At 39.2% G+C, this 13,168-nt stretch overlaps 1 protein-coding gene across 2 annotated transcripts in view; it reads left to right on the forward strand.

The window, feature by feature from the left end:
* Positions 1–13,168, forward strand: part of LOC138672179 (nuclease SbcCD subunit C-like) — a 135,018-nt gene that overhangs the window by 73,064 nt on the left and 48,786 nt on the right. For both annotated transcript variants that reach the window (XM_069760192.1, XM_069760190.1), the window contains 3 exons: positions 2,166–2,382; positions 3,560–3,641; positions 4,377–4,468. In XM_069760192.1, the coding sequence (XP_069616293.1) occupies positions 2,166–2,382; positions 3,560–3,641; positions 4,377–4,468 (391 nt within the window). The remainder of the gene's footprint in view (positions 1–2,165; positions 2,383–3,559; positions 3,642–4,376; positions 4,469–13,168) is intronic.

The raw sequence follows: 13,168 nt of genomic DNA on the forward strand, positions 1-13,168 counted from the left end.
ATCAGTGGTAATGTGATCATCTGCACAGGTGATGATTCCAACCCCTGTGCAATACTAAGGAAATCCTGAAAACCTGCACTGTTGGTGGCCCTCGAGGCCTGGAGTTGGGGACCACTGGTGTAATGGCTTGGTGTGACCGTACAGGGACATGATCTGATTATACCACAGCTCCTGGGCAGAGGAAGACACAAAAGAGAGTATACAGACATTATAGCATGTCATCACAGCTGCTGCTTTCTGTGAGGTAAAACATGTTTAAAAATCAGGCAGGGAAATGTTTTACCTCATAGAAAGAATCAGCTTTGATTCCGTGCTGTGGTACGATATACCAGTATTTTTAATATTAATCTATATATTATTATTATTATAGCACCATTTATTCCATGGCGCTTTACATGTGAGGAATATACATAATAAAAACAAGTACAATAATCTTGAACAATATAAGTCACAACTGGTACATACAGTTATATGAAAAAGTTTGGGCACCCCTATTAATCTTAAGCTTAATGTTTTCTAAAAATAGTTTTTTTGGCAACAGCTATTTCAGTTTCATATATCTAATAACTGTTGGACACAATAATGTTTCTGCCTTGAAATGAGGTTTATTGTACTAAAAGAAAATGTGCAATCTGCATTCAAACAAAATTTGACAGATGCATAAGTATGGGCACCTTTATCATTTTCTTGTTTTAAATACTCCTACCTACTTTTTGCTGACTTACTAAAGCACTTTTTTTGGTTTTCTAACCTCATTGAGCTTTGAACTTCCTAGCCAGGTGTATGCAATAATGAGAAAAGCTACTTAAAATGGCCACTTGCAAGTTGTTCTCCTATTTGAATCTCCTCTGAAGAGTGGCATCATGGGCTCCTCAAAACTACTGTCTAATGATCTGAAAACAAAGATTATTCAACATAGTTGTTCAGGGGAAGGATACAAAAGGCTGTCTCAGAGATTTAACCTGTCAATTTGCACTGTGAGGAACATAGTAAGGAAATGGAAGAACACAGGTACAGTTCTTGTTAAGGCCAGAAGTGGCAGGCCAAGAAAAAATCAGAAAGGCAGAGAAGAAGAATGGTGAGATCAGTCAAGGACAATCCTCAGACCACCTCCAGAGAGCTGCAGCATCAATTTGCTGCAGATGGTGTCACTGTGCATCGGACAACTATACAACGCACTTTGCACAAGGAGAAGCTGTACGGGAGAGTGATGCGAAAGAAGCCGTTACTGCAAGCACGCCACAAACAGAGTCAGCTGAGGTATGGAAAAGCACATTTAGAGAAGCCAATTTCTTTTTGGAAGAAGGTCCTGTGGACTGATGAAACCAAGATTGAGTTGTTTGGTCATACAAAAAGGCGTTATGCATGGCGGCCAAAAAGCAGCATCCAAGAAAAACACTTGCTACCCACAGTAAAATTTGGTGGAGGTTCCATCATGCTTTGGGGCTGTGTGGCCAATGCCGGCACCGAGAATCTTATTAAAGTTGAGGGACGCATGGATTCATCTCAGTATCAGCAGATTCTTGACAATAATGTTCATGAATCAGTGACAAAGTTGAAGTTACGCAGGGGATGGATCTTTCAGCAAGACAATGATCCAAAACACTGGTCCAAATCTACTCAGGCATTCATGCAGAGGAACAATTACACTGTTCTGGAATGGCCATCTTAGTCCCCAGACCTTAATATCATTGAACATCTGTGGGATCATTTGAAGAGGGCTGTCCATGCTCGGCGACCATCAAACTTAACTGAACTGGAATTGTTTTGTAAAGAGGAATGGTTAAAAATACCTTCCATCCACGATCCAGGAACTCATTAAAAGCTACAGGAAGCGACTGGAGGCTGTTATTTTTGCAAAAGGAGGATCCACTAAATATTAATGTCACTTTTCTGGAATGCTTTTTGTTTGAATGCAGATTGCACATTTTCTGTTAGTACAATAAACCTCATTTCAAGGCAGAAAGGTTACTGTGTCCAACAGTTATTAGATATATGAATCTGAAATAGCTGTTGCCAAAAAAACAATTTTTAGAAAACATTAAGCTTAAGATTAATAGGGGTGCCCAAACTTTTTCATATAACTGTATATGTATTATATTATCAACAATAGTATCATATTATTATTATTAATATTATTGTTTATATATGTATGTTGTATTCAGTTACAGATTAGTCAGACATCATCTATATTCTCGCATCCTGAAAATTACCAAGAAGATCTCCAGAAGGAAATTACCCAACTTAGGAGTGAATGTAGAAGATTAAGGACCCAAAGCCACCATTTGAGTGAAGAAAACTACAGCCTTAAAGAAGATTTATGGGATCTTAAACTGCAACATGAATGTTTGCGTGAAAGAAAAGATGGATTTACTCTTGAGAGTGAGTGGAAATTTAGTAATTTATCAGAAACATCACATTGTATTGTAACTCTATTCAGCTGACATTTTAATTGCATCTCCTTTTGGAGCTACCTGGACTAATAATAATAATATTAATATATTATATATCAGACTCAGTCCTGAACTTAGAGTATGGAGAGGGGATATGCACCAACTACAAAATAGTCTGGAACCGTTACAACAAAAAGCTTTTTGCATCTTCCACCCCTTAGATAAAATATAGACGCTGATTAAAGGTCAATACTATGAAGAGAGGACTTTGAGTTAGGTTATTTTATGGGACTGGGATTTAAATTTAGAAACCATTTTGCCCCCATTAGCAATATGCCATCTCTAGTTCTATTAACCACCAGCAATATTATAATCTTATATACCTTTCTTAATAAATGCAGTGAACAAATATACCTTCAGCAGTAAATATAATTGTCACATGATTGCATCTTATTTACATGCATAGTGTATACAATATGATGCGTAAAATAAATTAAAAATGAAAGAAATTTTTTGAGAAACCAGTTTTTTTTTATTATAACTAAACAAAATGGAGTTGCTTAGACTTGTATGTAAGCTAGGTTTTTGCCAGGCTGTGATCATCTAAATTTTCATGACTGGCTAACTAGATTTGCCTCAACTAGTGAGTGACACCCAGTGGCGTAACTAGAGTGCGATGGGCCTCAGAGCAAAATTTGAATCTGGGACCTGCACCCCAACTGCATGTTGGTCAGATATGTGGGCCCTAGTAGCATTCTAAATCCTATAAGGAGATATGTGCCCCCCATCCTGCAGTATGTAGCAATGTCCCCCATTCTTGGCCTTTTCCAGGTCAATCCTGGAATATATGTCTCCCATCTTGGGCCCATCCTGATATACATACGCAAGAAAACTTGGCACTCAGAGTAGATTAAATTAAATAAATTATTTAATATGCAATCCAACAATAAAGCTGCACAAATATTTTGATCTACATTAGACTTTTCTCGGTGTGCCTTATTGTCCAATTGAAAAGATAACAGATTGCATTTTATAAATATAAATAAATATAAAACACAATCTGATATCTTTTCAATTGGACAGTAGCCATATTTTATCAAAATAACAGCATAATCCATAAAATGAATGCATAGATTACTGTTTATACTCCCATTGTATCCCTGTAGATGACTGGATTGCAAAAGACCAAGTAACTGTTCCCTCAAACAAAAAACATCTCTCGCATGGATGGCATACCGAAGAAAATAGGTAAATTTAACATTCTTAGTCAAATTTTAATCTGGTACTTGTCTATAACATAACTTTTGAACCAGTGCACTTACTTCATTTCATAGCCACAGTGATGGCTAAGGGATTGATAGTCAAGAGTGTCATGATTGCAGTGTGGTACTAGGTATAGGTCTCATTAGTACGGTCTTATGATTTGTGAAGGTGGACTTATCCCTGTGGAAAAAAAGGACTGGGCACGTTCATATCTAACATACCCAATTTTTGTTTCCCTTGAATTATTCAACTGGCAGGATCCAGAGACCCAATACAAATTAGATTGTCAGTCAATCATCCCAACATTTACTCACCTCTTTCATGCTTCAGCATTTCTTTTATTCCAAATGACACAAGAACAGCCAATAAGCAGCCACTCACAGGTGACTATCTCCCATCGCAGAGGCCATATCAGCTGATATTATTGCTGGAGAAGTGTTTTGTTCTCTACAAATTAGAAGTTTAAAATAACTTCTCAACTACATCTTATGTTTAATGTATCATATGTTATTATCTATCACCCCATAGCTACTTCTGGTATCTGAAATAATTAACATTTTAATGTTGAGGGCTACTTAAAGTGACCATAGTCTTATCACGTTCAAAAGCTTATGAGAACTGATTAAAATGTAAATGTGTCTAACAGTGACCACAAAGAATACATCTTTACTGTGCCTTGATGACAAAGTGCCACTTTGACTCCCGCATCTCAACTTGTAGTCTTTTCAGGAATGATGCTTTTAAAGTTGATGGAACATATTCAAAATGCAAAGCAGCCTTGAGTCCTGTGAACATAAAAGAACCCTGGGAAAGTAAGTACTAAGAATCATTTTCTTTTACATGCAAGAATGATTAAAGATGGGACTGTTGCTTCTTCTAATTATTTTTACTCTACCTGTGTTGAGTAAACTCATTACTGAGTTGAAGTAAGAAATGTTAACCCTTGCATACAATATAGCGCAGTTATAAAATAGATTAACCCCTTTACCCCCAAGGGTGGTTTGCACGTTAATGACCGGGCCAATTTTTACAATTCTGACCACTGTCCTTTTATGAGGTTATAACTCTGGAACGCTTCAACGGATCCCAGTGAATGTGACACTGTTTTCTCGTGACATATTGTACTTCATGACAATGCTAAAAATTCTTTGATAGTACCTGCGTTTATTTGTGAAAAAAATGGAAATTTGGCGAAAATTATGAAAATTTCGCAATTTTCCAACTTTGAATTTTTATGCAATTAAATCACAGAGATATGTCACACAAAATACTTAATAAGTAACATTTCCCACATGTCTACTTTACATCAGCACAATTTTGGAACCAAAATTTTTTTTTGTTAGGGAGTTATAAGGGTGAAAAGTTGACCAGCAATTTCTCATTTCTACAACACCATTTTTTTTTAGGGACCACATCTCATTTGAAGTCATTTTGAGGGGTCTATATGATAGAAAATACCCAAGTGTGACACCATTCTAAAAACTACACCCCTCAAGTTGCTCAAAACCACATTCAAGAAGTTTATTAACCCTTCTGGTGCTTCACAGGAATCTTTTGAATGTTTAAATAAAAATGAACATTTAACTTTTTTTCACAAAAAATTTAATTCAGCTCCAATTTGTTTTATTTTACCAAGGGTAACAGGAGAAAATGGACCCCAAACATTGTTGTACAATTTGTCCTGAGTACGCCAATACCCCACATGTGGGGGTAAACCACTGTTTGGGCGGATGGGAGAGCTCGGAAGGGAAGGAGCGCCGTTTGACTTTTCAATGCAAAATTGACAGGAATTGAGATGGGACGCCATGTTGCGTTTGGAGAGCCACTGATGTGCCTAAACATTGAAACCCCCCACAAGTGACACCATTTTGGAAAGTAGACCCCCTAAGGAACTTATCTAGAGGTGTGGTGAGCGCTTTGACCCACCCAGTGCTTCACAGAAGTTTATAATGCAGAACCGTAAAAATAAAAAATCATATTTTTTCACAAAAATTACCTTTTCGCCCCCAATTTTTTATTTTTCCAAGAGTAAGAGAAGAAATTGGACCCAAAAGTTGTTGTACAATTTGTCCTGAGTACGCTGATATGCCATATGTGGGGGTAAACCACTGTTTGGGCGGATGGGAGAGCTCGGAAAGGAAGGAACGCCGTTTGACATTTCAATGCAAAATTGACAGGAATTGAGATGAGACGCCATGTTGCGTTTGCAGAGCCCCTAATGTACCTAAATAGTAGAAACCCCTCACAAGTGACACCATTCTAGAAAGTAGACCCCCTAAGGAACTTATCTAGATGTTTGGTGAGCGCTTTGACCCACCAAGGGCTTCACAGAAGTTTATAATGGAGAGCCGTAAAAATAAAACAAAAATGTTTTCCCACAAAAATTATTTTTTAGCCCCCAGTTTTGTATTTTCCTGAGGGTAACAGGAAAAATTGGACCCCAAAATTTGTTGTCCAATTTGTCCTGAGTGCGCTGATACCCCATATGTGGGGGGAAACCACTGTTTGGGCGCATGGGAGGGCTCGGAAGGGAAGGAGTGCCATTTGAATGCAGACTTAGATGGAATGGTCTGCAGGTGTCACATTGCGTTTGCAGAGCCCCTAATGTACCTAAACAGTAGAAACCCCCCTCAAGTGACACGATTTTGGAAAGTAGACCCCCTAAGGAACTTATCTAGATGTGTGGTGAGCGCTTTGACCCACCAAGGGCTTCACAGAAGTTTATAATGGAGAGCCGTAAAAATAAAACAAAAATTTTTTCCCACAAAAATTATTTTTTAGCCCCCAGTTTTGTATTTTCCCGAGGGTAACAGGAGAAATTGGACCCCAAAATTTGTTGTCCAATTTGTCCTGAGTGTGCTGATACCCCATATGTGGGAGGAACCACTGTTTGGGCGCATGGGAGGGCTCGGAAGGGAAGGAGCTCCATTTGGAATGCAGACTTAGATGGAATGGTCTGCAGGCGTCACATTGCGTTTGCAGAACCCCTAATGTACCTAAACAGTAGAAACCCCCCACAAGTGACCCCATATTGGAAACTAGACCCCCCAGGGAACTTATCTAGATGTGTTGTGAGAACTTTGAACCCCCAAGTGTTTCACTACAGTTTATAACGCAGAGCCGTAAAAATAAAAAATCTTTTTTTTCCCACAAAAATTATTTTTTAGCCCCCAGTTTTGTATTTTCCCAAGGGTAACAGGAGAAATTGGACCCCAACAGTTGTTGTCCTATTTGTCCTGAGTACGCTGATACCCCATATGTTGGGGTAAACCCCTGTTTGGGCACACGGGCGAGCTCGGATGGGAAGAAACACTGTTTTACTTTTTTAACGCAGAATTGGCTGGAATTGAGATCGGACGCCATGTCGCTTTTGGAGAGCCCCTGATGTGCCTAAACAGTGGAAACCCCCCAATTATAACTGAAACCCTAATTTAAACACTCCCCTAACCCTAATTCCAACGGTAACCCTAACCACAGCTCTAACCCTGACACACCCCTAACCCTAATCCCAACCCTATTCCCAACTGTAAATGTAATCTAAACCCTAACTGTAACTTTAGCCCCAACCCAAACTGTAGCCCTAGCCCTAACCCTAGCCCTAACCCTAGCCCTAGCCCTAACCCTAACCCTAGCCCTAACCCTAGCCCTAACCCTAGCCCTAACCCTAACCCTAGCCCTAACCCTAGCCCTAACCTTAGCCCTAACCCTAGCCCTAACCCTAGCCCTAACCCTAACCCTAGCCCTAACCCTAGCCCTAGCCCTAATGGGAAAATGGAAATAAATACATTTTTTTAATTTTTCCCTAACTAAGGGGGTGATGAAGGGGGGTTTGATTTACTTTTATAGTGGGTTTTTTAGCGGATTTTTATGATTGGCAGCCATCACACACTGAAAGACGCTTTTTATTGCAAAAAATATTTTTTGCGTTACCACATTTTGAGAGCTATGATTTTTCCATATTTTGGTCCACAGAGTCGTGTGAGGTCTTTTTTTTTGCGGGACGAGTTGAGGTTTTTATTGGTAACATTTTCGGGCACGTGACTTTTTTTATCGCTTTTTATTCCGATTTTTGTGAGACAGAATGACCAAAAACCAGCTATTCATGAATTTCTTTTGGGGGAGGCGTTTATACCGTTCCGCGTTTGGTAAAATTGATAAAGCAGTTTTATTCTTCGGGTCAGTATGATTACAGCGACACCTCATTTATATCATTTTTTTATGTTTTGGCGCTTTTATACGATAAAAACTATTTTATAGAAAAAATAATTATTTTGGCATCACTTTATTCTCAGGACTATAACTTTTTTATTTTTTTGCTGATGATGCTGTATGGCGGCTCGTTTTTTGCGGGACAAGATGACGCTTTCAGCGGTACCATGGTTATTTATATCTGTCCTTTTGATCGCGTGTTATTCCACTTTTTGTTCGGCGGTATGATAAAGCGTCGTTTTTTGCCTCGTTTTTTTTTTTTTTCTTACGGTGTTTACTGAAGGGGTTAACTAGTGGGCCAGTTTTATAGGTCGGGCCGTTACGGACGCGGCTATACTGTACAATGGTGCTTGACAGTACTTTTATTGTTTTTTTGTATTTATTTAGATAAAGAAATGTATTTATGGGAATAATATATATTTTTTTTTCATTATTTAGGAATATTTTTTTTTTTTTTTTTTTACACATTTGGAAATTTTTTTTTTTAACTTTTTTACTTTGTCCTAGGGGGGACATCACAGATCGGTGATCTGACAGTTTGCACAGCACTCTGTCAGATCACCGATCTGATAGGAGTGCAGGCTGCTTCACAGTGCCTGCTCTGAGCAGGCTCTGTGAAGCCACCTCACTCCCTGCAGGACCCGGATCCGTGGCCATCTTGGATCCGGGCCTGGAGCAGGGAGGGAGGGAGGTAAGACCCTCGCAGCAACGCAATCACATCGCGTTGCTGCGGGGGGCTCAGGGAAGCCCGCAGGGAGCCCCCTCCCTGCGCGATGCTTCCCTGCACCGCCGGCACATCGCGATCATCTTTGATCGCGGTGTGCCAGGGGTTAATGTGCCGGGGGCGGTCCGTGACCGCTCCTGGCACATAGTGCCGGATGTCAGCTGCGATAGGCAGCTGACACCCGGCCGCGATCGGCCGCGCTCCCCCCGTGAGCGCCGCCGATCGCGCTGGACGTACTATCCCGTCCGTGGTCATGGGGGCCCACCCCACCTCGATGGGATAGTACGTCCAATGTCAGAAAGGGGTTAAGTTTGGAAATTTAGAGAACCGTATAGTAAGTTATTAATATGTTTCCTGCTTACATCTTGCTACCCAATGTGTTTTTCACCAATTATCTCAGTAAGTTTCCATGTCCAAAATACCGATGTACAATGGTGCTTGACAGTTTGTGAACCCTTCAGAAAATTTCATATTTCTGCATGAATGTGATCCAAAACTACATCAAGCCCTAAATGTAGATAAAGAGAACTAAATATAAGACATGAGTAAAAAATATTAGATTGTCATTTTTTTATCTGAGGAAGATGAACCAACATCACATCTGTGAGTGACAAAAGTATGTTAAACCGTAAGACAAGCAGGTAATTTTAAATTGAAATTAGAGTCTGGTGTTTTCTATCACTGGGATAACAATCCGGTATGAGTGGGTGACCTGTTTTATATAAAAGAAAACAGGGATCTATCAATGCCTGATCTTCACAACACGTTTGTGAAGGTATATCATGGTATGAACGAAAGAGATTTCTGTGGACCTCAGAAGACAGATTATTGATGATTACCTAGCTGGAATAGATTGTAAAATCATCTCAAAAAAGTTTGGACTCCATCAACCTAAAGTCAGACTGTGTACAAATAGAGGAAATGTAATACCATTATTACCATTACCAGTAGGGGTTGACCAACAAAGATCACTCTGAGAGTAATGCATATAATAGTCCACAAGGTCACAAAGTAATCAAAAGTAACCTCTAAGCAACTAAAGGCAACCTTCATATTAGCTAATGTTTATGTTCATGAGCCCACCATCAGAAGGACACTAAATAATAGTGTGCATGGCAGGACTGCAATGAGCAAGCCTCTGTTCTCCAGAAAGAACATTGCTGACCATCTGCAATTTGCTAATGATCACATAGACATACAGAAGACTATTAGAGCATTGCTTTGTGGATAGATGAGAAAAAAGGGAGCTTTGTGGTTCAAATATGAAGTGTTACGCTTGAAGAAAGAAAAACACTGCATTACAGAAAAATAAGAAAAAACCTCACACCATCTGTGAAACACAGTGGTGGTGGCAGTTTCATGATTTCTGCCAGTTTGGCTGCATTTGTGCTAGGACAGCTTGCCATCATTGATTGAACAATGAATTCTGAATTATACCAGCAAATTATAAAGGAAAATGTCTAGACATTTGTCCATGAGCTGAATTGCAAGATAAAGTTGGTCATGCAGCTAGACAATGGTCCAAAGCAAACAAGCTGTACTGCAAAAGAATGGCTAAAGAAGAAAAAAGTGAGTTTTATTCTGACTCCAAACCTTAATCCTATAGAACTGTTGTGGAAAGACGTGAAGCAATCAGTTTGTTGTCATCATTGAAAAAAATGAAAAAGTACAATATGTTTGATTCATGTGTTTGACCTGGCTCTCTTTATCTCTTTATCAACTTTTAGGACTTGTGTGAAAGCCTAATGTAGTTCCAGGTCAAATTTATGCAGAAATATAGAAAATTCTGAAGGGTTCACAAATTTTCAAGCACCACTGTATATACCTCATTTAAACACTTGTATGTACTATAGTGTAAGTGTATTGATATATTCACTTATGGTTCTGGTACGTCATATGCTTATTATAAACCATAGTGTGATTTGGCTAGTGTTTGGTGGGTACGACTGATATGATATACTATAATATGTGGTACAGAAGCGATGGAAGCTGCAGATGGGAAGACACGAAAGCCTAAGGCAGCAACAACAACAGATCTGGAAGGAAGAACAGGAACATGAAGCGCAATGGCAAGACAAGCCACTGCATGGGATGTACCATCAACAGATAATGGAGGTGGCTGACATGGAGAAATCCTACCAATGGCTGGAGAAAGCTGGACTCCGAGACAGCACAGAGACACTAATCATAGCGGCACAAGAGCAAGCACTAAGTACCAGATCCATAGAAGCAGGAACCTACCACACAAGACCAGACCCAATGTGCAGACTATGCAAAGAAACCTCAGAAACCATCCAACACATAGTGGCAGGATGCAAAATGCAAGCAGGTACAGCGTATAATGAACGCCACAACCAAGTAGTGAGAATTGTATACAGGAAAGTCCGAATGCCACAATGATGTAGCGGGAATTGTATACAGGAACATCTGCACAGCATATGGGCTAAGTCCCCCTAGAACCAGGTGGGAGACCCCAGAGAAAGTGGTGGAGAATGAAAGGGCTAAAATCCTATGGGACTTCAAGATCCAGTCGGATGAGCAGGTGTTTGCTAACCAACCAGACATTGTGATAGTAGACAAGGACCAGAAGACAGCAATGATAATAGATGTGGCAGCGCCAAGTGACAGCAACATCAGAAAGAAGGAATATGAGAAGCTGTAGAAATACCAGGGCCTCAAAGGAGAACTGGAGAAGATGTGGAAGGTGAAGGCAACTGTGATTCCAGTGGTGATAGGAGCACTTGGAGCAGTGACCCCCTAAGTTGGGAAAATGGCTACAACAGATCCCAGGAGAAACATCTGAAATCTCTATTTGGAAAAGCGCAATGCTGGGAACAACTAAGATCCTGCATAGAGCCCTCAAACTCCCATGCCTCTGGTAGAGGACACGAGAATGAGAAAGGACAACAAAGACCACCCCCATTGGGGGTAAGAAGGAAGTTTTAAGTCAGTTTTTAGTATATTAGTATATACAGAATATGCTATTATATGCACTTTATTTGGTTCAGTGCTTGGGAATTACTATATTTTGCACTTTGAGTTACTACGTGGGAATGTCTACGTGACACCATTTTCAACTACTTGTATACCTCTATATAATTATAGATGCTCTTTCTGTGCTTAATATTTTGCTTAGTGATGGGTGCTTTTTTAGTATTGGGCCTCCCTTATAGACTCACCCACAAATTTGTCCTTGTGTCTGTTTTGTACCTTAATATTTATTAAAATGCATTGTTTTTTTTTTAAATAAATAATTACATGTATTGTAGTCTTGGCCCATATTTGTTCTTTGTTCTTTTTGTGTTAGTAATAGGAAATAATTGCTATTTCTACTTTGTGTGGCTGCGTTCTAAGACGCATAGCATTTATTAGATCAATGTAGCTGTATAAGGTTTTTTTGGTGAGAAGTCATGTGGTCTTCAATGGTACCATTTTGGAGTACACAGAACAAAAAGGATCAAATACTTATATTTTTGGGATGCAGGCGGAACACTTGGCAATGCTGTCTTTTTTTAGGTGTTTTTTTTCATCTTCTTTATCTGAATATGAAATGTTATAGTATGGGTAGATTTGAATGTTGTTTGTTACTTTTCCACTATAAAGCATTCTTCATTACTGAATCAATTGTGTGTGTGTGGGTGTTCATTTTTTTTTCACTTTAATATTTCAATGGATGCATATTTTTATACAATACTTAATAGTCCCACAAGATTACAGGCAATCTTTTCATTAGTTACCTAAGTATAGCATGTATAATCACGTTGTACAGGGACAACTATGCACTGACAGAGGAAGCCGTTTGTCAGACTCTTTAAATTCTATGTTCACTATAAATACCAAAAGTCAGGAACAGGGCTGACTTTGAGCTCGGTAATTTCTCCAGTGTATATATTGTCAGCTGTGTAATACTTCTGAGCCCACCCTATACAAGCATTATACATGCCTTTGTTGTCCAAAGTAGTAAATTGAAATTCAATCTATTAGGCCACAATTTTGTTTGGCTGCCATGACAGCTAGAACCTCATCGCTGCTCAGCCCCACTCTCTGTCTGACCTCCGAGCACAGACTTGATACTGACCACACCATCTGATGGGTCAAATGGCCAGCATAGGTGTTATAAAAAAAAGAAAAATTGGAGGCAGCACACCGTATGTAGTGAAAAAGCTATTTAATCAGCCCAGAAAGCTTAAATAGATTAAATAGCTCTCCTTCACTACAAACGGTGTGCTGCCTCCACTTTTTCTTTTTTTATAATTGAGGTTTGGTATTTGCCTGGGTGGGCTCTGCACCAGGACTTTCTTTGTGCTGCTCTGATTTTCTTTTTCAGCATAGGTGTTATCTATAATTTTTGTTATAGCAGCGAGGTGTTGATTGTATATTGCAATTTGCACCTAGTGACATTAGTATGCAATACCTACTGCTTTAACCGATTTTGGGTTCCTAATGTATGCCCTTGTTTAGATTGTTTAGTTCTAATGTGTTTAATATTGTAATTATTTTATTAAACAAACCTTTATACACTCTTATAATTTACAATGCATATTTTTTTAATAGTGTTGTCCCAGACAACATCTCGAAT

The sequence above is a fragment of the Ranitomeya imitator genome, chromosome 3 (genome assembly GCF_032444005.1).
Source record: "Ranitomeya imitator isolate aRanImi1 chromosome 3, aRanImi1.pri, whole genome shotgun sequence".
Taxonomy (NCBI): domain Eukaryota; kingdom Metazoa; phylum Chordata; class Amphibia; order Anura; family Dendrobatidae; genus Ranitomeya; species Ranitomeya imitator.